Genomic DNA, 26,991 nt, shown 5'->3' on the forward strand with positions numbered 1-26,991 from the left:
TGAAATCTTTAATTTTATTTTCATTTTCCACATAGTTACCATGCATTTCCTGCAACGGCGCACTAGTCCTTGTATGGCGGCACGGTAGAACTCCCTTGTCTTTGGAGCGACTCATCTGATGAGTAGTGGATGCCCTTAAGGTGTTCCTTCAGTTTAGGAAAGAATCAAAAGTCACTGGGTGCAAAATTGCTCTATGGGTTGTGTGCGAGAACAATGTATCCAAGCTTCAATATTGCTTCGGTTGTCAGCCTGCTGGTGTGAGAAGAAGACGGGCTCCCTTGTCAGGGTCTGATGCAAGTCAGGCGAGTCTTTAGTTTTCTTTACCGCTCTGAGTTCACGGTAGTACCTTCGCAACAACGACATTCACATCGAAAAACAGTCAGCACGACTTTCCCCGCATATGAATTTTTGTTTTAGAGTGAAGAACCTTTGGGACGGTACTCCGTGGACTGCCTCATTGTACGAAACTTGCATCCGGTGAAAAATTTGCGCGAACGAAATTGCTTCAGCTGTCTAAGTATTCAATTACGCCTATCTGCTTTAATTGCACGTCCATACTAGTCGCCATCTTGGCCATAACTGCTGATCACGTGGCCAGACAACTGCTCCGTGACGTCGTAGGTAAGGAATGGAGGAACGCTCAGCAGAAGTACCGACATCTCTGCAAATAAAACTAAAGGGTATATTAACCAACAGGCAAAACTTTTCAGCCCGCTTTCGTGTAGATAAGATGGACCATTTATTTTGGTAACTTTTAAACTGTTAGATTCAAAACGCCGAAAGTTTGTACCATGCAAATATCAGCAGAAGGACATTGTTTGACATACTATTTCGATACCACTAGGTTAACAGTGTTGCCAACCCAACATAAAATATTATTTTAAATGGCGCTACGTCAGGCTATTACACATTTCGAATCAGCATCTTAAACGAAAACTTACAATATCATATTTGGTATTCAGTGTTGCAAACTAAGGACGCTACAGTATCACGAAAATCTAAATTTTGGTGGATCCTACAGCAGTAATAATGTAAATGAGACCGGCGGGTCAATACACACCTAAAGAACTTTAGTGTCTAATTGTGTTTTCATGATATGATTGATTTCGAATGAATAGGTACAAAGTTACAAGGAATTGAAAATTTAACCTTTTTTTAAAGCCTTTATTTCGAAGAAAAAAAACTACTTAGGTAAGTACTTCTTCTAATCACAGATATTTTTTCAATAGCTGTAAAGATCATAATGCCGTTTACAGCAATTTGATATCTCAAACCGTTCGAGAGATATGGTAACATTGGTAGGGTTTGCAACACTGTTGAAAATTATATAATTCCGAGAACTTGTTGTAATTACACCTGCCAAAAACTATTGTTGGGATATTATAGAAGTAAAGGAAGCAACAATCGTTTTAAAAAGTTCCCACAAATACGTTATTTTAAGCAATATAGCAATTTTAACCATATTTTTTTCGTATCTCCGGAACGGCTTGATATAGCAAATTGCTGTAAACGGCATTATGATCTTCATGTTTATTGAAAACAATGTACGAAATTGGATGTTATATCTATCTCAGGACTTTTTCGAAATAAAGTCCTTTGAAGGGAGTCAAATTTTCAATTCCTTGCAAACTTTGATTCTACGTGTTCGAAATACGTCATACGATGACTGTAGAGTTCGACACCAAGGTACTTTGGATATACGTTACCCCGTCTGACTTACTTCCATTGTTACTGTCGTAGAAGCTTCCAAAATTTGGCTGTCGTTCGATGTTTGCGATACTGTAGTGCTCTCAGTTTGCAATGCTGTGTAAAAAGTGTGTTATTGTAACTTTTCGTTTATGTGTAGATTCGAAGTATGTAATAACCTGACCTAGTGATTTGAAAAAAAAAAAAAAAAAAAAAAAACCACACAACGTTATATTGGACTGGCAACATCGTTAATCTGGTTGTATTGCAGTTTATTTTAAATTATGCCCCCTGTCGATATTAGCATGGTAGGAAATTTAAACATGTTCTATTAGTTTAAAAGTTACAAGGGCGTATCAAGATAAATGGTCCATGCTTGATTCAATATTGAATTGTAAGATTTTGTTTTGATAAGTTCATGTATTTTCACGTTAATTCTATAATTTTTGAAGTGTAAGAAATTTACTAACATCTTATATAAATACTTTATATAAACACCGAGTGCTCAGAGCACAAAAGTAGTGGTATAGTTCATGTGATTTCAGTGCTTGAGCACCGCTCTCAGGAATTGAGCTTTGTGACTGCTAAGGGAACGGGAAGCCGTTATGAGAAGCCGTTGATCCAGTTTTGATTCTCTGTTCAGTTGCGCTTTTTTCCCTCTTTGAATTTTCATCGAATCTGCAGCTATAGTGGATATGATGTAAAGAAATATCGGAAGATTCCTCGATTCCTCATTTAGTGTCTACTTCATCGGCTGCAGGCGTTCTTTAACAAAGACATCAGATTGACCGAGCACAAGAGAATTTGTTGTGTAGCTCATAATAGTCGGACATTCTACGCACCTACCTCAGGAATGGAGATATTGGACTGTTCGTTAAGTAGATTCTTAGTATTGTGGCACGGTAAATCCAATGTCTTGTCCCGATTTCTGTGCACTACAGAGAATGTATGTTCCGGACCAGTCATTCACTTTTTCGCTCTTTGTGTATTGTATTGTGTTGTATTTATTTTCATCCTTTATCATATATATTATTCACAGAGTGAATATGATATAAGCACCCCGGACAAACAATTAGTCACTCCCGCGCGAGAGCAAGGCTGCATCGGCAAACAGGTGCAGATGGCGTATTGGTCAAATTACATGGCCAAACGTGCCTACACTGCCTCGAGGCAATCAGTGGACATTACTGTGGAGTGACACAGAACCGATCGAAGCGGTGTGTGTGCGGCAAGATGGGGAAGAGCGCGGTCGTGACAGAGTGGCAAAAAGGGGCAATCGTGTTTGGCCGTGCCCATGGCCACACAGTGATGGAAGTTGCCCGATTTGTTGGTATTTCGCGGCGGACTGTTCAACATGTCTACAAGCAGTGGTGTGACACACGTGGCCATGAAACACGACGCCACAACTGTGGTCGAAAAAGATCCTCACAGATCGGGCTCGAAGACGGGTTGCCAGGCTTGTGAATCGAAATCGCTTCCAAACCCGCCAGAAATTAATGCAGTCCATGAATGCAGGCCCAGTCCAACCTGTGAGCGAGAGAACATTGCGACGGGAACTGCATGCAATGAACTTATCCTCCGTGAGTGGGTTCAATTGGATTTGACGGCCTAGGAGACCCTTGTGGACTCCCTTCCCGACCCCATCCAGACGGTTATCCAGGCCAGGGGCGGCGCTACACAGTATTAACGTAAGTACCAAGGGAGATGACTAATTTTTTATCTGGGGTGCTTATATATGCATATTGAATAGTGAATATTGAATCGTGCATTCAATATATGATACTTAGCTTGGATCGGAACTCAGTTTTCCATTATTATAATTTAGATATACAAATATAAGACATACATCTTGTTTATATTAACTTACAGACAATTACATGAACTGCATTTATTTTTATGACTTAATGTTGCTGTTGGTTATGTACTTAATAGATATTCTTCTATCGAATAGAAAAAGTGCTCAAGTAGATAGCACTTATGCCCTATGGAAACTTGATATTTCAATTTTTAAAGAGGCAGAAAGTCTGTTATAACATCTGAATTCAACTTGCAGTTCTTTGCACTTATCTGGATATCTTTTCTTATAAATTTAATGAGTTCATACATATATACACAGGCAGCGGCACAAATCGGTCTTCAACATTCGGGGAGGGGGGGGGTGGACAGGTAAGACTGTTCCCTTGTACCTAGGTATATTTAGCGATGTTCAAAATATTTATAAAGTTGAAAAACAATGTTATGGAGGATCTGGGCAGCAGAGTTGTCTTCAACATTGGGAGGTGGGCAGATTTGAGGCTTATTCTGGGGGAGATGAGACTCATGTTACTGTAGATGAATCTGATTTCTGAGGTGCATCTGTTGTATATCAGGCAATATAGATAAAGTGGCAGTCGGACACAAATCATCACATTTCTCCCCAAAAAAACACATTTCAAATTGGGTTATTGGGGGGACAATCCCCCGAGTTCCAAGATTGAGGGGGACTGTCCCACTCATCCCCACCGGGATTTGCGCCAGTGTGCACAGGGAACAGGTAAGATTCCAAGGTATTTAAATATATGTTTTCAAGAGGTTCGAGGTTCGATACGTATTTTCCGTCATAAACTTTAAAGCTTTCTTTTGTAAAACAAATATGGAGTTTAAAGTAGTGGAGTAGATCTACAAAAAATATTACCATACTTCAATTTCTAGTAAAAAAAAAAAAATAAAAAAAAAAAATAAAAAAAATAAACTGTGAGCAGAACATGCTGATTGATACTATTCCTTTAAAAACTTTAATATGTAATATGTTTTTGAGCTAGTTTACTGGATGATTTTTGAATGTGAATTTTTCAGTCTAATGTATCTGATACCCAAAGACTAAGAAACTTGATAACCGAAACATAATTTAGCGTTTTACCGTTAATTATGAATTAGAATTTTTTATTATTATTTTCTATTTTGCTACGTGGTGTGTAGTATTAATTTATATCTATCCACTCGGTCACTGACGGTAGACGTGGTGGAGTCTACTGCATTAAGTAGCTCATCGTAAATTTTTCCTTCACTAATATATTTGCATCATGAGGTTCGGTGGAGACTAAACATCGTGGTAAGTCTTTAATATAATAGTAAGAACAGAATAGGTCTAAGATAGAACCGTGAGGAACTCTAAATTATACCTTTTTGGTATCTAAATAATACATGATAGTTTGAATAGTTTGACTTCGGTTGAACATACAAGGTTTAAACCATTCAAAGGCATTTTTCTAATTCCATCTGTGATCAATCGTATCAAATGCTTCACTAAGATCAAGGAATATGCCTGCTACATGCTTATTATTTAGTGAGTTTAAAACGGGATAGAGAAATGAGCAGAGTATGAGACTTATTTATTCTAAAGCCATTGCAAGCAGTAGAAATTAAATAAAATTATTAAGGAAGCAAACTAGTCTTTTATACATTTATATTTATTTATTTATTTATTTATTTATTTTGCGTTTAAGAGACCACAGTGTTGTACATTTGTACATGCGGTATAGAACATGTCAATATTTCTATATGAATAACAAAGATACTTCATATACAATTTATTACTAGTACACCATACATCTTTTTTGAGGTGAAAGATGATTTGATACACAATACAAAAATTATAAGTATACACTTTTAACTTACATACTACTAATACATATTCTTACTTACATATCTACTTGCTGTATTATTTACAGTTGTCAGCTTCATTATAATAACTTGTTAGTTACTAGTTTTTCTTTTAATTGTGGCTTTACAAGTGTCTCACGTACGTTCAAAGTATTCAGAGAGAGAATAAAAACAATGTTTCAATAGATATCGTGTTAGTCTTTCTTTGAAAACTATCTGATTTGGAATCTCTTATATTGTTAGGTAATTTGTTGTAGATTATTGTAAATTAATATAAGTTCTTTAAAAAGTTTGAAGAAGTTAGACACAATATTGTTGTGTAGTTAGACACATGATCTTTCTTATAGGGGTTCTTAAACTGCTAACTTCAATGCTTCAGGGAAAACACCAGAACTAAACGAGTTCCAAAGCATAAGATATCTGCAATCTCGCAAGTGCATTGCTTTACAGTTTTATCTGTAAACTCATAATATTTTTACTTTTCTTGACTAGTTTCTGGGAACAGCTATTTGTCGAAAATATTAGGATTGCATTTTGCCAATGTACGTATTGCTTTGCTAGATACTTTTGTGTTCACGTTATTAGTGATCAGCTTTCCGACTTTATTCGTAAAGTAATGATTAAAAGCATTAGCAATTTCAGTCGGTTTCCTAACAATTTTATTTTGGTAAAATAAGTTAGTTACCGTAGACGAGAATTTTCGTTATCCATATTTGTTTCGAACTACTTGCCATATTTATTACGTAGGATTAGGTGAGGTTAGTATGACGTATGAAGCAGCACCTTCGGAAAACCTATCAAATGAAAAATCTGAGAAGGAAAGTGATGATCCATCGAAGAAACCGATAGAAGACAAGGAAGCAACGGGGCAAAACCTACAAATCAGTAAGTCTTTATGGAAATTATATTTCCGGTAATAACACACCTAGCAATAATTATTTTATTAATACAAAATGTTTACAATCTGAAGTTACGGATAATTTTTTTCAAAATATCACAGGAAATCTCAAGAGTTACTTCTTTTGCCAAATAAAACCGAATATTAAGACTGTTGCATTGCTATCATTTTTGTAAAAGTCCTTTCTTCTTAATTACTACTACTTCCTATTTTTTGAGCTTCAAATTCCTCAAGGAAGGAAAACACAATTCTTGCCAACATTGACTTGAATAGGTGTAAGCATTTCAAGAAAACGTTAAGGGACACATGCAACAATATATATATATATATACATATATATATATATATATATATATATATATATATATATATAGAAACAAATAACTAATAATATTGTATTATATGTATTTTTAAAAAATATCTTATATTAAAGTTTATTTATTTTTGTTATATAATAATTATTTTAACTGTCGAATTGGCTTCTGTGAAAAAATTCGAATTTTAAATAGTAATAATAATTAAACTCTGCCTGTGCGAGGGGTCCTTTTGAAAAAAATCAAGTGAATCGGCTTTCGATTATTTACGCTTGAGATTGAGCTTATAGATTTGAATATTTCATTGCTAATCAAAGATCGATTTTTAAAATATTTGAAATAAATAATTCCGAAGCCGGAATGAAAATGAATTTCTTACCAGAAGATAGTCACACACACTAAACAAATACACTATACGTGTTTTGGCAAACGTTTCTTAAGATAAATTAGTAAATAAAATATTGAAAATGGGTAAACAAAAATAGAAAGATAAAAATACAAATTATATGCAGTGGAGGAAAAACACTAAAGAAATCAATGATGAAGAGGAATAATAAAGAAGCACAAAGGAGAGACAAATTAATTGATTTTGCTGATCACTGATTACTCTTGTTTACTGTCTCCATTATATGTTATTTTTAAATTTTTTACAAGGCAAAAACTACGCTCAGGAATTCTGGCTACCATGCTACTTGAAGATTTCTGTAATTCCGTAATATTCTTTATACTTTCGACTCTCCAGTGGAGCCTTGGTCACGGAAGATAAAAACAGGAAAAAGAAAAACAAACTTCAAAAACATCATTTGAAGTTTACCGGTGTACTTGACAATGTGTTTTCCAGTACAGCCCTTCTCTTGGAAAGTCCGTTCCATTTTTATTTCTTAATGCTTTTATGTTTCATCTTCCTGTTTTTATCCTTTTTGTCTAAAATTCCAGGGGAAAGTCGAAAGATTGGAAGTATGAAGAATATTCAGGAATTGCAGAAATTCATTTTTTAAATTTATGTTCATTGATTTACGTATTTATTTATTTGATCAACCCCTCAATGAAATTATTTACGGTGTACATTTTTTTAGTGTGCTTGACTGTGTTTTCACGGTTCGTTGGTAAGTAATTAATTATGTACAGTATTTACGTGTATGCCTATATCTATATCTATCTATCTATCTATCTATCTATCTATCTATCTATCTATCTATCTATCTATCTATCTATCTATCTATCTATCTATCTATATATATATATATATATATATATTCTATCGTCTCTTCTCTCATTACAGTATATACAGAGTTTCTGTTACTCGAACTTGGATAATTGGTACAAAAGTTTATTCGCTTGAAACCTGTATTGAAAACAATGATAAAAATCGTAGATAGATCGAACTTTTGAACCTCTTGTTTGGACAAATCGAAGAAATTACAGTACGAGTATTTCTAGTATTGGACAAATTGCAGATAGAGGTACACTTTTGTTCCAATTGGTTGTCAGTTATCCAGAGACAGCTACAAGGAAGAGTGACAAAAAGAAACAAAACACAATCCATCTAATGATAGTAAAGAACATAAAGACGAGAAGGCGATAAAGTAAAGAAAGAGCGTGTACCAACCTCGTCTCGAAGTTTCGAAAGGGTTCAAAGTTCAAGATTTATTGAGTGTCAATCAAATGTTACTAATGACGTATTTAAAGCAATAAATTAAATTGAAGATTGTGTTGACCGTATTTAAAGAAAAATCAAATCGAAACAAAATTTGACAAGCTTCTTTAGTGAGAAGAGATTATAAGGTCGTCACTCGTGGTTTTGTATGTAAATACTGTGTACTTAAATATGTTTTTTGTGGTGCATATGGCTCAATTTATGTGCGAGCTGAGGTGTCTCGTGAGGGAAGTCATATCAGTAAAAATTAAAGTTTTTCCTCTTCAAACTGTACTAATTGTTTACAAGCATTAGTACGTTAGTTAAGTTTTCTTTCCTTAGTTTAAAGTGATAAGAATTCAAATTTTACGGATTTTACTTCCCTCACTAGCCGCCTCTGTGTACGAGTAAATGTCGTTTGTTTGTTGGAAGTATAGAGTTATTGAATATGTTGTGCTAAAGGTGGAGTCTGCTGTATGTAAATTTTCTTCCTTTTGTATGTAGTAGTTTTGTTTGTTCTTTTGCTTTTAGATATTAAAACATACATGATTTATTTATTTATTTATTTTAATTTTTTTTTTCGTGTTGGTTTTCCAAAAGTTACGGGTCCCTTCACTTAGTGTCAGGGAGTTTATATTAATGGAATAATATATTTATAACTTGATTTAATTCATTGTTGATCGTTCAGGCTTCATTGTATCTTACGGCTGTTTCTACCTTCCGTAATTTTATCATGGGTAATTAAAGTGAAAATATATTTTATACTTACGTGTTTCAGTGGTAACTCATGTGTACATTTTACTCTGAAATAACCTTTTATTTCTTCTTTTCTTGATAGTATTCCAATGTAAACTACCTTCATAACTATACACTAGATTAGATGGGTTCCATGTTTGGCTGTATTTTAAACCGTCGTTAAAGAACTAAATTAAAATTTTGCGTAGTCTATATCGCTACTTTAATGACAAATCAATAAGTAATTCAGTACAAAGTTAAAGTTCCATATTCGTTTTGAATGTAATAAATATTTGTTTAGTTGGTAAGCTTCAGAAACAAAAACGATAAGGAAGCCGCGGTTGCTCAGTGGTAGCGCGTTCACCTCTGGTGTATGGGTGGTCTATAGTTCGATCCAAACTCGTGCCAAGTGAACTTTGTGATGGACAAACATCGTGTTCGTGGCTTTTCTCGGGGTTTTCCAGTTTCCTCCCACTTTCTTCATTCCACCATTTCATTCAATTTTCATCACCGTCTCCTTTACCCTAGCCAGTATAACCGTGGGACGTAAAACTTAAAGATTTAATTTCATTTCAAAAAGGATAAGAAGGAAGGTAGGATAAAATATTTAAAATTATGAGACAAACTCACCTAAATTAAGAAATAAAATGTCAATTAGTAAACGAAAAGGAAAACAAAATTGTATTTAAGCTTCAGAATTTAGTAACTGAGCTCTTTTCTTGTCATAGTTAGTAAAACATGCAATTTCACTGAAGTACCAATGGTGCAACATTTAATAATAATAATAATAATAATAATAATAATAATAATAATAATAATAATAATAATAATAATAATAATAATAATAATAATAATATAATCTAAGGTTCTTTAATAAAGATGTGTGCTTGTCATGATAATTTTCTTCTTGTAGAATGTGACCGTTGTAAGTCCTTGCTAAAATATGGTCCGTTTAATGTTTGCCAGAGATGTATTGATGAGTGTTGGGACAACAAAAGACATTACTGTAGTCGTAACTGTCAAGGTGGGCAAGTGTTTGGATACCTATTGCTCGATTTGTGTGTTTTGGGGCTTTAGAAATAATTTGTTGTATTTATTTATTTTGTATTTCATTTATTTTTTAGTTCAATATTCATATTTACACTAGGGCTATATTAAGTAGATGTGGTGGACTTTTAGACTCCTTTTGTTCAGCTGCGTCTTATCAATGAGATATAGTGTGAGCAAATTTTGAAGATTTTAACATAATAAAGGAATTATGAATGCAAGATTTATGTCTTTGTATTGGATTAGTAATAATCGATGTTAAATCATTTGTTTTTATATATTAAATATACACCTGTATTTCGATATTAAATAATACGAAGAATAGAGGTTTCCGGATTTTGTCTTGGTGATTTGATTAATATTCGCGTTAGTTCTACCCTTTTTTGAAATATATGATATTCTATAACTTTATTTAGATATCGGGTTGTCCTCACACAACAGAAGTTTGGTATAGCCCATGTGGTCTGAGTGGTTGAACACCGACCTTGGGAATGAAGGTATGCGACTGGTTAGGGAGCAGGCTGATCATGTAATTTTAGCACACCTGTACGTTAATTAAAGAACCCTGGTTCAATTTCCTTCAAGTTCTAATTTTTTTGCTCTGAATTTTCGTGGAATTTGTAGCATAGGGAGTATGGTACAAGAAAAATCAGTTTATTTCTCTCTCGTTTAATATCACCAGTTTTAATTTCATAGTATCTGCCAATTAGTATAATAACTGAACAGTGAAAGTGATAACTAATAATTGTTTAACAAGTTTTTTTTTTTTTTTTTTAATTCATATTCTGACTCGCTTACGTATCAGACATTTCCATCTCACATTCCTATTTTGTGTGTGGAGTTAACCGTGCGTATTATTAAAATTATATCTCCCACTGAATAATCGACACATTCTTGTAGAATGTTCAGAATACTCAAACATCACAGAACATTTAGAATTGCCTAAAAAATCTTAGGTTTTGGGGGTTTATCCAGTCTTTATAGACCATGTTCTTACTTCTATTCGTAAGTTTTATTTTTAATTAACTTGCTCTAAGGTTGTTTTTATTTTTGCAAGAAGCGGCTCTATAATATACTTACAAAATCACGTGACTTTCTAATTAACACAAAATAAAATATTTAAATAAAGCAAAAACAATTATGGACATTTGTGCTTGTTTACGAACGAGGAAAAAGCGAACAAAAATTTTAATATTTTAATATGGAGTCTTCAACCCTCATTAATGTCCATGAGAGATATGGCAACAAAGCATAAATCATAATGTCTAATGTTACCCTCTGTTCAACTGTTCTGCTTCGCTCTTTGTAGCGTACGCTGCTGTCACAGATCACACCTGTAAACACCTGGCTTTAGACACAGTGTAATCACAAGTTTTTCGTGCCTGAAAATTTCTTTCCTACTTACTTGCAGTAGAGGAGGAGGGACGAAAATAGGGCAAAGTGCAAGCCGAAGCTCTATCGTTTGTTGCATGGAAGGAAAGGAGGTTCTCGAAGAAGGATTTCGATCTAGTTCTCGCGAGATAAAAAATGATCCATATTGTTTCAAGGGCAATAGGACTCCGCACTAGATTGTCGATGCAGGATTATGTTTGGTTTACGATGCTCATATGTAAACTATTATGAATAAAAAGTAAAATACTTTCTTAATGCATTTTAGGATTTTCAAATTCAATAACATTTGTTTTTCTTTTGACATGCACTTGAGGAATGAAGGAATATTCTTGAGGTATAATTTACATTGATTTAATCTGAAATGTTACTGTGAAAGCATGCATGCAAAGCCACAGACAAATACGCAAGTGTTACACTTATAATTCAAATAAATAACTATAAAATACAAATGTACCAATAAGTGAAGAATAGCAAAATTTCGATAACTAAAATTTGAAGCCTCATAAAGAAATAGGATACACAAACATGACTTCTGTTGTTTTTATTAGTCTGAAGGTCAAAATTATCGTAGATTTGGCACAGTTGTCATCTAAGGTAGGTTTAAAGCGAGGAACACTTGTGGTGGCTCAGTAAATTTGGCTTCTGAGAGACTTACGGAACTTCAAGCGTATTTTGGCGTTCCGCGATTAGCAAGGTTAGCAAATGCGTCTTCAGCACGAGATACCGAGGTTCAGTTTTCGGTAGGAGGACGTGTGATTCAGGGGTTCAGTTTTCAGTAGGAGGACGTGCGATTCAGATTCTAAGTCAGAGAGTAGACCTACGTCTTAATGCTAAAAATGAATGGTCGAATGAATTTTGTTTCAGATACGATTGACTTGAATTAGGGTGATTTTCGCAATACAGTACTGTTTTTCAAAGAGTCGTCCTGCGTGTTGCAAAGACATCTAGAAAATTGAGAAATGACCCTTTTTTTAAAATGTCCTGATTTAACTTATTTGCAATACTTTGCAGTTTTTATTGACAACATTTCGAATCACAGGTACTCTTTTTGTGAATGATAAACCTCTGTGGTTTTGAGCACATCTCAAAAGATTATTGTTAGAAAAGGAAAACAATCAACAAACCATTTTTTTGTAATGCATTGTTTTAACTGAGAAGGCCTTGTTGAGATATAAGTAAGTCAGGGAAGATTTTTTATTTCACGTTGGGGCATTGATAACCAAATTAAGTAGAAGTTTCCTCATGCCGGTCTAAATTTTCCCCTCACTCCTAAAAATAATCCCACGTTCACGTTCCGAGAATCGATAAAAAAGAGTAAGTTTTTAGCCGTACGTGAAGTGTTACTGTACGGCTAAGAATAGAAAACAAGCGCAAATATTAATTACGTGTCTAGTTAATTATAATACAAATGAAATTATTTGATTATATTATTATTTGATTTTTTAAAATTTGATTTGCTCATTTGCTACTTGCAGTGCGGAGTATTTTTTTCTTTCTTTAGTAGCATTATTTGTCTAAGTATATTCGTAGGAACAGGGACGGCGAGGTACAGTTTGCGAGAATTATTTATAGTTTAATTATAACTTATTTTTTTCGATATGTCTCAAACACGAGTATGTATTTTGAATCCAGAATCACAATCTCTCTACCTTTTAATAAGAGGGAGAAGACAGTTATGTACACTGTGAAAGATATTGAGCTTACTTTTCCAACAGTGGAAAGTTTTAAGTAAGACGTCATTTAAAAAATAAATAAGTCAGCGATCAGTACAGTTACTTCCAGTGCAACGGATTCTACATCTTTTTGAAAGAAGGATTTTGGACATAAGCAACAAATCCTCGCGAAAGTAAATGCAAAGTTTGCATTTCTTATAGTGATACATAAGCAGTCATTTCGTTCAACAGACTGTGCTTCTAAGCTCATCAAGAAATGTCTTGAACCCCAGTAATCGTGTGCAGGAACAAAATCTGAAGTTATTGTAATGAATGTGGTTAGCCCTTCCCCGATTTCAAAAATGCAGAAAGACTTGGACGAAGTAATATATAGTACAGCACATATAGATTCTTGAAATCATAGATCTGCGAAACTGTTTCCATTGATGGTTCACTACTTTCGTCCTGCGAGTGGAGTGCAAGTTAAAGTTCTCAATTCTCAAGATCAGTGAAAGCCTTACATTGGTCCACTCTTCAAACATTCCAGGAGTACAAAATTGAAAAGAAAGTCATAGGTTTATGTGTTGATAGTACCAACTGCAACTTTGAAGGGGCAGCAAGGAATAGTAAGAAGAATGTTTACAGTATTCTTCAGAATTCGTTAAACAAACCGATTGTGAATATTGCTTGTGGTGCACACATGGTGAATAACTGTATACAAATTGCTCTAAACTGTTTTGTAGATAGTGTGATTCAGAATATACATTCTTACTTTTACATACGTGAAGCTACATTGAGTTAATTTTGTGACTTCATGGAAGTCAAGTACTCGAAACTCCTTTTCTTGAGTAAACTTAAGATTCTTGTTGCCAGCTGTAGAACATATGGTTAAACTTGATTCAGCCTTAAAATTTTATTTTCTATCACAGGATAAGTGTCCCACAATCACTGAAATGTTTTTCAGTGATCCTTTATCTGAAGTTGGCTCTATTCTATGCACAGCCAGGCATAAGTTTTTAGTGATTTTGTTCATTTTCTTGAAGGTCCAGTATGTTTCAGTGATTCAAGGTTCAGCATTGGTCACTGAATTCAAAGCAAAATCGGTTGACAACTGTTTCTTTTCCTCTTGTAATTCAGTCAAAACTAAAAAATCGTGAAGAAAATGGGTCAGTATGTGTATCGAATTTTAAGAAATATATGTGTTCGTTTTATGCCAATTGTATTGAGTATATTGATCAGTGGTCTACACCTTTCGCAGATAATAACATTGTGAATTGGAAAAGATTTAACTCAGTAATTGGATGGAATAACGTCCAGAGCAGGTTGAAGTACATTAATAAATTGTCACGGAAAGAAACAAAAAATTCCTATTTGTTTCAAGATGTTACAAATGTAAAGAAGTATGCTTCTTCTAAGAAAAAATTAAAGAATAGAAAGAAAACTGATCAAATTAGGGTAAATTTAAGATGCAGTGAATTATGCAAGCATTTTGAAGAAAATCCCATTCCATATTCCAAAGTTTGTGATATTGTGGAGCTTAGTATGTGCCTCTCTGCTACAAATGTTTCGACTGAGAGAGGATATTTTCTATAATGAATGATTTGTGAACTGACCAAGAATCTCAGTTGAAAACTGAAACTCTTAGACACATAATAATAACCAAATGTAACTATAAATGTACCTGTAGTGAATTCCATATCCCCGAGTTGGAATGAGTTTGGAAAACAGCAAGTTACTTCGCGCTGTACATTCAAACGAAAAATATGTCACCAAGCAGTGTACTGATGTTCAGTTGGTAAAAAATGTCACATAATAATGAAAATATTTGTTAACATTCTGGGAAAAAAGTTTCCAGTGTAATGGACATAAGACGAATTACATTTTTATGTTTCAGTAAATTTTTTTTTTCAACATGCTTAAGTTCTCTTTTCCATTGAAGTTACTCCTGTATGTTAGTTCATCAAATTGTTTTAAGTTGTTTCATCAATCTTCCATCTGTTATTCATAAAAGTACACTCATGTCCAAAATGATTGTCGCATATCTATAACTGTCTTCTTGTAATGATTTGGTAATGATTTTGCAGGGTACATTTAATAATGATACTATGGGTATAATCGGGAAATGTATATTTGTGGTAAATTTTATAGGATAGAAATTATAAATACGAAAATTACAATGAGTTAAACAAAATGTTGCTAAATGGACAAGAAAGTTTTATTTTCGTTTTATTGTTCTTATTTACTGCTCTTTTGACATGAAATTTGAAACATACATGTCTTTGCCGATTATACAGATACTGACATTATAAGAAATATCGGGCGAATTCGTCATCAAATTATATTCCTACAACAACATATTTATAGACATGCGACAATAATTTTGGACATGAGTGTACATATTTGGAGTTGAATTCCTTCAATATTGCTGTTGAGTACCTTTTACTTTTTTTTTTTTCTTTCTTTCAAACAAGTATGAATGATTAAGTTAAGGTTCACGTTAAGTGAAATAAGGGAACGCGTATTGCCGACTCAGTAAAATCTATATACTATTGTACTTGTGTCCTTTTCGTTTACCAGAATCTGATCACTCTACATTAGTTTCCCTCCTATTACTTCGAATGCGTTGTTGTCAAACTACCAGTTTTAAGGACTTAGAAAAATTTACTTATGCAATTATATTTTGGAAAAGTGCACAATGATTATTAATCAAACAATACAATTAAGAACAAACACCGTGTGCGTGGGTTTTCTCGGGGTTCTCCCATTTCCTCCCACTTTCTTCATTCCACCATTTCATTTATTTCTCATCATCACCGTCTCCTTTAGACTAGCCGGCATAACTGTGATAACTGTGGGGCGTAAAATTTAAAAATTTCATTTATAATTATGAACAATTACGTTTTTCACATACTCTCTAAGGGTTTAGCTGAATTTTACCTTGAGATATAACTATATTTTCTTGGATGTTTATTTATTCTCGTAATCTGTATAAAAATTACTAGTGGCGCTAGAGGAATACATATTACCAATAAAATTAATACTAATCTTTGTGTATTCCTAAGGAAATAACATCCAATGTTTCGGAACCTTCATCGAGTTTTCATTATCAAGGACGTAGAGGCTTATAACATTCAGCAAAGAGGTTTTCACATGCTTTCACATCGCTTGCTTCAGTGAATATCTTCAATTATTATTTAAAAGAATCTTATTTTTAACTTGGTAAATTGTTTAAAGAGCTCACTTTATTTTTGAGGAGCTGCCCTGTGTATCAGTAGCGCAGCCAGGATGTGTGTTTGGGGGGGGGGGGACAAATGCTGTTATAGGTACATATAGAAAAATTACAAACAAAAAATATATAAACATACAAATATATAAAAAATTACAAACATCAAAGTACCAAAGTACATTGTCGGACCTCTTTGGGGTGGCGGCCCCTCTGCACCCCCTTCCCTACGCCACTGCTATGTATACATGGCATTTTTCTTTGAATTAAGTTTAGTGAAAATTCACTTAGCAGTAAAAGATTGTACCTATTACATTTTTTTCATGTGCAAGTAAATGAAAGTACATTTATCCAGTTCTTGATAACTCTTCGATCTCCAATTTTAGAAACTATGGATTCCAAATAGTACAATGTTGTCAGATCCTGTATTCATGCTCGTTTATGATTATAGAACTGGACAAAAATATTTCCATTTACCTGTACAAGAGAAAAATTGTAATAGGTACAATGTTTTAGTGTTAAGTGTATTAATACTGAGCTTAATTCATTTAAAAAAAAAGGGGGGAATGTATACACAGGGTAGTCCTCCAAAAAATGATGTGAGCTATCTAAAGAAGTTACCAGGTTAAGAATAAGATACATTATCATTCTTTTTTTTAAAAAAAAGAAAGGAAGATATGCATTAAATACAAGCTTTAAGCATGTGACGACCTCTTTGTTGAATGTGTTATAAGCCTCTACGATCCTTGATAATGGAAATTCAATAAAGTTTCCAAAATATTAGATGTTATTTGCTTAGAAATAAAAAGAATAATACTAATTTTATTACATAAAAATAATTGATCTTTGCAACTAACATACAGCTTTCCATTGTGTGATTTCAGCAAAAGACTGGAAGTATCGCCATCGAAGGGAACATAAACGAAGAAAGTAGACCCAGGAAGAGGTAATAATATTTTATACAGTGCTCCCTATTCCTATTGACATTGTACAGTACTACATTGTACAGCGGGGGACACTTCTAAATGGTGCAGCCATATGGAGATTTACGGCTAAGGTGTACCATTTAGAAGTGTCCCCCGCTGTACAACTTCTTCTGAACAATTGGACATAAAGCCTCTAAATTTAATGTATGGTTGATATTTGATACAAATACTACATTTATTTGTTAAGGTTTTAGAAAATTACACTTCGGAGTGCCGGAGGAAAAAACTTGATTACATTTTTCTATAGAAGTTGCACATAAAGCCTCGAAAGTTGCTATATTAGGACTTTTTAATGTGTAGATTACGAATATTTTGGAATCTGTGTCCGAATTTGGTAATTCTACTACAACAGGGGGCAGAGAAGAATAAAAAATATCTTACATGTTTTGCTAAATCGTTGTACATAAAGAGGTGAAAAGTATGAGATATGTTTCTATAAAATATTTGGAAGGTATATATGTTTGTTTGTTTGTTTGTTTGTTTGTTTGAGAATTTCCACCAAATCCACCGTTTCGTGTTTTTACTAATGATCTAGTATCCGAAAAGTACACTTGAGTGTCTTGTATCTCTAAAACCTACTGAGGCACTTAATTTCTAGATGCAGTACAATGTCGAAGAATAGATGACCTCGTTGTTGACAATTTCAAAACAAGTCTTTACTTGTGTCCTAGATTACTAGTGGATTGCTTTGTGATATTGAGAACCTAAAAGGCGCTTAAGGAAAACGTTGTACAAGCTGACGTTTATATATAATCATATATATAATATACTTGCACGAACTTATGGAATTTCTCACTGTATAAATGGAATAGAGGTAATTTATTTACTAACCACGCTTTTTCTGAACTGGTGATGCAGATACTTACACGAATTTGGGGAGTTCTACCCTAAAGGCTGAAGGAACTGAACCATTTAACTGTTATTACTTTTTTTTTTTGTTTTGTTTTTTAACTGAATCACTTGACTTTTGAAATACGTGGTTTCTGTACATCTCATTCTCTTATGCAAATTGCATATGTCAGATGCGGAGAGTTCTTTTGAACCACTGGGTTTAGTGGCGACTTCAGGATTTGAATTCCAAAATCTGCATTGCATTCCCTGAACGAATTTTTCAAGCTGAAATTCGGAGAGTTTTATAAGTTTTAGGTATTTTCTAATTATCTTCTATCGGACAATGAAGGGAACTACAATTAGTTGATAAAGCTTATAACCTTTCTGTATTTCTAGGAAATAGTTTTTGGTCATATATTTACAACTGTTTCTGCATTCTTGCATCTGTTGTTTTGCATATTATAACAACATTTGTATTATAATTTCTACATATAGTAGATGTTAGTACTTACATGATAATTAGATCTTCTTCCAACTATGACTTTTAATTATTATTATTCATGATAATAATAATTATGGCAATAATAACAACAAACTAAACTGAAATGGAATGGAATGGCTTTTTAGTTTTAAGGTGCTGAAAAGCGATTGAGCTACAGCAATTTTCTGTTAATTCCCTCCTTACCGAACTAAAATTCTGCATTCATGTGCAAAGAAACGTGTGAATGATGGTACGTTTCCAGTCTGTCGATGTAACTAAAAATCATTCCTCAACTATAGTAGATCTTAACCTATTAATTGTAGAAATGCTAGTATCCTGTGGCTATTTTAATTGAGGAGTATGTTCTTCTCTGTTCTTAAAGGTACCACTTAACTATAAAAAGATATGGAATTTATATAGGGTTTCTCAAAAGTCCCTTGACACAGGGTAACTCGGTTATTATCAGAGTTACAACAAAATGTAAGAGGAAAAACCGTCTCCAAATATGATGTTTTCAATCTAAAGTGAAAGAATTTTTTAATGCAGATGAGCTGTTTGGGCTGTACACTCTTTTTGCGCCCAATGTTAAATGAAAATGCAACATTGCCATTTACCTGGACCCACAACATAAATTTATGAAGTTACTGTCTCTTACACTAACGTGTCGATGGCAAGCCCCCATTTCAAAGACTAACTTCATCCACTTATGTTATGGGTCCAGGTAAATGGCAATGTCGCATTTTCATTTAACATTGGGCACATAAAGAGTGTACAGCCCAAACAGCTCATCCGATTTAAAAAATTGTTTCACTTTAGATTGAAAACATCGTATTTGGAGACGGTTTTCCCTTTTACATTTTGTTGTAACTCTGATAATAACAGTTATCCTATGTAAGGGAACTTTTGAGACACCTTGCATAATATGTTTCGCTACTCTAAACTAATTATTCACTGTTGCCAAGTTTGTATAGTCAGGGGACTTTTGTCTTCGTTATTTCGTCTTCACAAGTGTGCTGCTTTATTTTATCTTCAGATATGACAAGTAGTATGTGCGTCACTAGTACGATTCATCTTGATCACTGCTAGGAGTATGCGTGTTACTGTTAGAAGAAATTAAACAATAATTGATACAACCTGCTACTTAAATATTTGTAGTTTTCATATATATTACATAAATAAATAATTCACGTATTACATCAGAATAAAAACTGCATCAGTCTGATAACTAACTGTCAGTCAAGTGCATCCAGCTAACTGTCAGTCAACTGAATCAGTCTGACAACTAAACGTCAGTCAACTGCATCAAATTAACAATTGTCAGTCAACTACATTAGATTGACAACTGTCAGTCAACTACATCAGACTGGCAACTGTCAGTCAAGTACATCAGACTGGCAACTGTCAGTCAACTGCATTGAACTGGCAATTCAGTCAACTGCATCGGACTGGTAACTTAGTCAACTGTTTTAAATTAGCAACGAATATCTTCTAAAGCCATAAAAAAAAATCGGTTTTTACTCGATTTTCTCGAGAATTGCGTATAATTTCTCTTCAGTCTTATCATTTTGTTCAGCTTGATGCAATCTATTGATTGATAAATGTGTTATCTTTGGAAAATATTATATTTAAACAAAAAATTTAAAAAAATAATCATAATTTTGGGAGATATCTCATCAACCATATTATGTATGTCGAGTTGCTAGTATAATACCAAAAAGCTTGATTAGTGTATGCTTCAGTATCAGTTTCATCTTAATAATTTTGGTGGAATCAGTCTGACAACTAACTTTTAGTCAAGTGAATCAGTCTAACAACTGTCAGTCAACTGCATCGGACTGGCAAATGTCAGTCAACTGCATCGGACTGGCAAATGTCAGTCAACTGCATCGGACTGGCAAATGTCAGTCAACTGCATCAGATTGGCAACTGTCAGTCAACTGCATCAGACTGCCAACTATTAGTCAACTGCATCAGACTGCCAACTATTAGTCAACTGCATCAGACTGGCAACTGTCAGTCAACTGCATCGGACTTCAAAGAAAACGATGTCCGTTGCCATAGAAACCGCCGTTTCCAGGGCAACAGATCCTGTCACGGTTAGCCAATATTGAAAGAAAAAAAAAACGACGATAAAAAGAGCTAATGTAGAGGAGAGGAGTCGCTACAAATTAGCTCTCTTTGAACGAGGACGATTTACGAAACATCATCTACTAATGGGAATCATGATTATTCTCCAATAAAGTAACTTCCAATAAACCTTTTGTTGTTATCGTTAATTACTCCATATCGGACTCCCGAAGAAAACTCATCGAAACAACTTATTGACCGTGCAAATAGCGACTACTCTGTCATGACTCCGTTTTCTTTCAGTCAGAAATAGGAAAGAAAGAAAAGAAGGTAGAAGGGTAAAAGAAGGAGGTAGGAAAAGAAGAAAGAAAAGAAATAGGGTATTTTAATGAGAAACAGATTACTGGATAATTCCGGAAATATAGTAAGAAGTCGAGAAAGTCCTTGAAAGATGAATCATTCTAAATGTTATTAACGACTAATCAATTTTGGAATGCTTCGGAATAGACACATGTTCCCTCATACCACCCAGACCTAGCTCCAGGCACCACGATCATGGGGTTGCCCAGACCTAGACCTGGGAATGAGAAAAGTGAAATTTAATTCTTTGTACTGTTATTCCAACCGGTAATTGATTGCCATCCAGCATCTGAACTTTGTTCTCTAGGATCGACCACACATATGAATTAGCCAAGAAAGAAAAAAAAAAAAATCAGACTTATAAACTCAATATAAATTTATGTATCGTATCAACGAGAATTTCAACTTCCTGGAAGAAAGATGTCGTATTTAGGCTCATCCTGCTATTTTTGTTTCACTCCTAGAGCCGATTTAAACCATTAGTAGCGGTCCTTCATGACCTAGGTTATTTACCTTAACACATATATTAAAACATGACACATATATTATAGATGTTAATACAACAAATGATATCACTAAAATTACTTATATTAAATCTATCATGCATTCACACGCTCACTCACTCAGGACAGTGTATATATATTTAAAGGAAACCAACTAACTACAAAGATACAAATAATTTATTACATCCATAGTGAAAAGAAAAGACAAACAAATAATTATGAAGAAAATATTAAAAGCACAACTTCTTGGTTATATATCAATAGAATACAAAGAGTTATATTTTAGTAAATTTTTTATATATTCAATCATATTGACAAATGAAAGAGAAAGAAAAAAAATAATTACATGTATTATATCTTAGGCATGCTGAAACAAATTATGATTTGCGACATACGCAAAAAAGACACTTATTTCACTTGAAAAAAATTGACAAAGAGGAAAGAAAAGAGAAAAAAAAAGAAAAGAACTTTTTGGTGTATCAGAAATTATATGAGTCTCTACCTCACATCAGGTAATAAAATATTAATGATTTTGAGCGTTCAAATCACAGATCACGCACTACTCATAGTGTCCAGAACATTTCGCTCCATTTGACTTAGTTTGTGGTCATTTATATATCTATATATATATATATATCTAACTATCGATTTACAAAACCATTTATCGTCTATATTTGGTTTATAACTCGTAACAGTTTATGTTTGCAATCGCACATTACGACGCTTTACCCATCCAGGTATTTTGAGAAAATAACTTTCACTAGAGGATGTTTCTCCTCTTAGACGATCCATTTCCAAACTTATTATTTGAATAGTTTTAAGTTATTTATGCAACACTGGGACACGTTATGAGACCTTTCTTCAGGATCACTTTCGTATATATTTGTATATGATTCGGATTTTAAAAAAACGATCTCCCGCAGGTGTACGAAGTATAAAGGTTCAAATTGAGGATAAAAAAAAAACTGGTCAAGTCACAGGATACATATGAAGGTGAGAAGGATTCAAGGTACACTTTCCACAATGGTTTTTGGGTTGGTAGTTCAAGGATAATATGCGTTATGAAGTGAGTTACGTTTAGACCTGCCGTTACTTTCCAATACATGCCATTACATAATTACATAAGGTATCACTTACATTTATTCAACAGAAAAGGAAAATTACTTGAGTGCACGGCGGTATTCTTAACAAAATCTACATTCTTACATTCGTCGGAGAACTTACTAGTAAACTATAGCAACCAATACACGTTTAGGGGGACAGACACAAGCGCTCTTACATATATTCATAATACATTTAATATCATACTTTTACTTTAAAATCATATTCACATACTAATTACATATACATCTCGACGTATTCATTTCTCTCTCTATATATATTTATATTCAATAAATGCGCACACATTTAAATTAATCACCCCAATAATAAAATTTTTTACAAGGTTGCAAACATTGTCCCAAAACAAATGACTTCCGACATTACATATGAAAAAGAAAATCGCTTTTCTACCTGATACCGCGCATCTATAAATTTTTTCACTTTTATATAATCAATTCGTGCTTAAATCATGAAAAAATAAACTTTGTGAGGCAGGCACGTAACACAGAGCATTTCTAAAGATATAACTAGATAAACCAAAGTACAATTTCTGGGCCCAGGTTAACTACAAAGTAATCGAAAACCAAAACAGAAAGGAAAGTGACCAACGGATTACAAAAAAAAAACTTAAGAGGAACGACGGTGAAAGAACGTAATCGAATTGTCGTCAAATACTAAGTCTTTGTTCATTTCAGCGATAGGTCAAAATGTGATGGAGGACCCAATCACTATCTACTTTATCCATGAATCGTGTCTTGCAACGTCTCAGCTGGTAATTTCAGATCAGAGTTGTACGTTAAATAAATCGTAAGTAACAAGTTCAAAATCTTGGGGGGGGGGGGGGGGGGAAGGTTGAAAAAATTAAAAAAAAAACTTGAAGAAATGAAGACAGAGAGAGAGATAGAGAAGAAGGAAGACGAAGAATAGGGGCGCCAAAGACTTAAGTGAGAAATAACTAACGCTACAAAGATAGAAGTCGAATTTCGCTCTCAACAAAATCCATAGCCAAAATATTCTTAACATGCCAAAAGGGGTTCGGCTTACCAAATAAATAGCCGATAAAACTGTCTGCGAAGATGAGACAAGTCTGTATCCACAATGGGATTTTCGGAAAGAAAAAGGCTTTAGGGAAATCCCACCACTCACCGTATCCGGTCAACACCTTTGCAGACCCCGAAATCCTCCGGAAGGTTAGAGACGGCGTTAATTTAGGATTTCAAAAGGGAGAAAAAAAATCATCCGACCTCTTGGAAACTAGAAGATTCCAGGATAGTAATGAAATTAGAGTAATAGTTAAGATATCCCTAATTAGTGATTTGCCAAAATAAAAAAAAAATTAAATAAACTGAATTTTGGATCGGTGATTTCTATGGCCAAACCTCACCGATAGCTACCCTGCGCAGACACGCCACAGTCTGGGATGTCGTTAATTTCCCTCGTCTAATTAAACTAAGAAAAGAAATGAAAATACTTAAAGGGACTAGGGGTCGACATCCGGGTACGCGATAATAAATTTCAATAATTAATTGTTTTGCTTCTGTACCCCTGTCCGAACTGTCGCCTCCATGAACATTGTAATCTAGCCCGAGTAGGTAACGTGGAAAAAAAAATCTCACGGAGTGGTACATTCTATTTTTAAAACCGACCAGAAGATATGATTCACTACAGCCCTGTTGTATAACTACTATTGTCTTTTCATAATTTATTATTCAATATGTCTAGTCAACGATTATATGATGCTACCCCTTCTATCAGATGGTATTACTATGGTTGATTATTATTATAACACATAAAACTACGAAGTATTACCGTAGTCCGACTATATATCGCCCTCCGGTCCGCGTGATATTATGGTGCAGGGGTCAGAACCTGAGATGTTTGTAGTTACACGTATCTATTCAATATCTATATATCAACACACGGCGAAGTATTCACTGGGCTACTATATTTAACTATATGGGTGTCCTATCTTCTATATTCATTTACTACAATTTTCATATACTTATTAATATTCATATAATATTCATATCATTATCTTTTCATTTACTACGTCGCTATATTTCACAAACACCCTGTTTCCTCTATCTACGCCCAGCCTATATACACATTTCATCATAACACTTTAAAATCTATAATCACTACAAACATTTCCCATTCCGATCACCGCACGACAACCTCACTCGAACTCAAGACTCTTTCATCCCAAACACACAATACTATGTAATACCTGGTAGCTTTATTTAGAACGAAAAAAAATCCTATGTATGTTCACTGAAAATAGAATTATCTGCGATAATATTTAATGTTTATAAAATTCTGCAGCAACAATGAGCTTCTGCAGCCACGAAGAAAAAAATGGACATTTAATATAATTTCAAAGCGAAGAACTAGCATCATATCGCCCGACTTCTGTTAAAAAATTACGTATTGTTTATTTATTTAAGTATTTCGATTTCTAGACTAGGCAGAGTGTTGAAATTTTCAGAATATATTAATTTTGGGGCACTTGACCTAACTGTACATTCATATGGGCTGTGAATTATACCTTCTAGGTTTTATTTCGGAAAGAAAGGTCAATTTCATGAAAACTAAATCACTAAGTATCTCGACAGAAGAATGGCGGTTAGTACTGACTTTTGACACTAGGGCTAGCGACGATATAATCAACCCTTGAACAACTGAATGTGACCTTGTACACGGAATTATTATACTATATTAAGTTCACTATTAAATATTGTGTATGAGTTCACTTAATGACGGAATAATAAAGAATTTATCGCATAGTAAATACTACACTGTCCATGTTTAATTATCCCACACACTCTTTCATCACTTAACTATCACTACCACTGATACTACATTACAAATATACACATACTACTTAAACTACAAGACACATCATGCCAATACACACCAATCATCACTATCATTAATACATGTTATACTAATAAATATACACAGAAAACATTCATATTTTACCATTTTAAATCGGCTCGAAAGGGAAAGGAAAGAAAGGAACAGGGCCAACTGGCCCTGTATTTACTAAATCACATTCTTAAGTGTTTAATCAATGCCCTGAGGGGACATATCGGAGTATTAGCTAACAATAGGACCCCTGCCCTGAAGGGGCAGGAACCCGTAACAAACTAAATGTTCAACTCATTCCGCTGGAAGCCGTACTCCCAATTTGGGAGTCAGATAGGAGCCCTTATTATAAATTTACACGTGCATTGTGATTACTATTCTAACTACCACAAAATTAAATACCGCCATGTATGTAATTAAAAAAATCACGTACTAACTACACAGACAGATTACTGAACGGACAGGTCTGACCGAACCTACACTGATTCAGGAGGGGCAAGAGGGAAATTTAACTATTCGATTCACTGAACTGCAAACTGGGTTTGGGAAAGGAGATTAAATGCACCCACTATCCTGAATTCTGTCCATCACGAACTATATCTGCACAACCTATTTCAGCTTTTTTTTTTAAACCAGTTTTACTATGGAATTTAAGAGTTCATGGCTCCTCAAGACTTCCAGAGGTTTTTAGACGTTAATAACATCACAATATTACCTTTATTTGTAGTTTCTCTCACTCCTTTCGACTTTTAAGTTAGACGAACAAAAACCAGTGTCTTCAGTAGCACTTTCCGGCGTGGAATGGAATAATTGCGCCCTAATATCATAGCGTGGGTTTATCATCCAATCAAAACTAAGCATTTTGGCGGTGGGGCTTTAAAACGAATAAAATTTGGTAAAATCTGGATCAAACTAGATTTTAGAAGGACCTAGGTATCTAAAAGAGAGGTGAAGGGTGGTCCTGAAAATTCTGTCGAATTTTAGATTGGTTATTTGATCTGGAAAGTTCCGTCCAATAGTGGATCTATATTTTCAGATAGCACTGACACCGTAAGAATTGTAATAATCCATTTACACATCCATATACAAGACTTATAACTAATTTAAAATATAAATAAAGATATTGATTCCCAAAACTATCATTCCCAATGAATTTTTTACAGTTTTTCCATGTTAATTTGAAATAGAATAACAAATAAAATTACGAATTATATGAACAGCCAGAAATTTTTTGTTAAACATCAAGTACAGTCGGTGCAAAAAATTTCGGGCACCCTCCTATCAAGAACATAACATCATTAGACTGTAATGGCATATTACAGTTCCCCGGCGTCGTTAAAAAATATTTTGTTTGAATAACAAAATTTTGTTGAATAGAATTAACATGTATTAATACTAATAAACTAACTACTCACTCATACTCTCATGCACTCAAATGAGACAGTGTAACATTCACTTCGGGTATTGAGATAGAAGTTCCCGTTTTTTGTCCTCGGTACAGTTAAAAAGCTTAAGATTTTGGAAATTCTGAGTTCACCTTTTAGGTAGCAGGAAAACACTAGGTAACCAGTT

At 33.9% G+C, this 26,991-nt stretch overlaps 1 protein-coding gene across 3 annotated transcripts in view; it reads left to right on the forward strand.

The window, feature by feature from the left end:
• The window catches only part of LOC145675853 (uncharacterized), a 224,961-nt gene that overhangs the window by 186,570 nt on the left and 11,400 nt on the right, over positions 1–26,991 (forward strand). Inside the window, exons 27-29 of one of the 3 annotated variants that reach the window (XM_081746616.1) lie at positions 6,076–6,213; positions 9,825–9,935; positions 17,110–17,171. In XM_081746616.1, the coding sequence (XP_081602742.1) occupies positions 6,076–6,213; positions 9,825–9,935; positions 17,110–17,159 (299 nt within the window). In that variant the 3' untranslated portion in view covers positions 17,160–17,171. The remainder of the gene's footprint in view (positions 1–6,075; positions 6,214–9,824; positions 9,936–17,109; positions 17,172–26,991) is intronic. The other 2 variants (XM_081746617.1, XM_081746618.1) reach the window with 2 other exon arrangements.

Source organism: Thermobia domestica, chromosome 18 (genome assembly GCF_964235325.1).
Source record: "Thermobia domestica chromosome 18, izTheDome1.hap1.1, whole genome shotgun sequence".
Classification (NCBI taxonomy): domain Eukaryota; kingdom Metazoa; phylum Arthropoda; class Insecta; order Zygentoma; family Lepismatidae; genus Thermobia; species Thermobia domestica.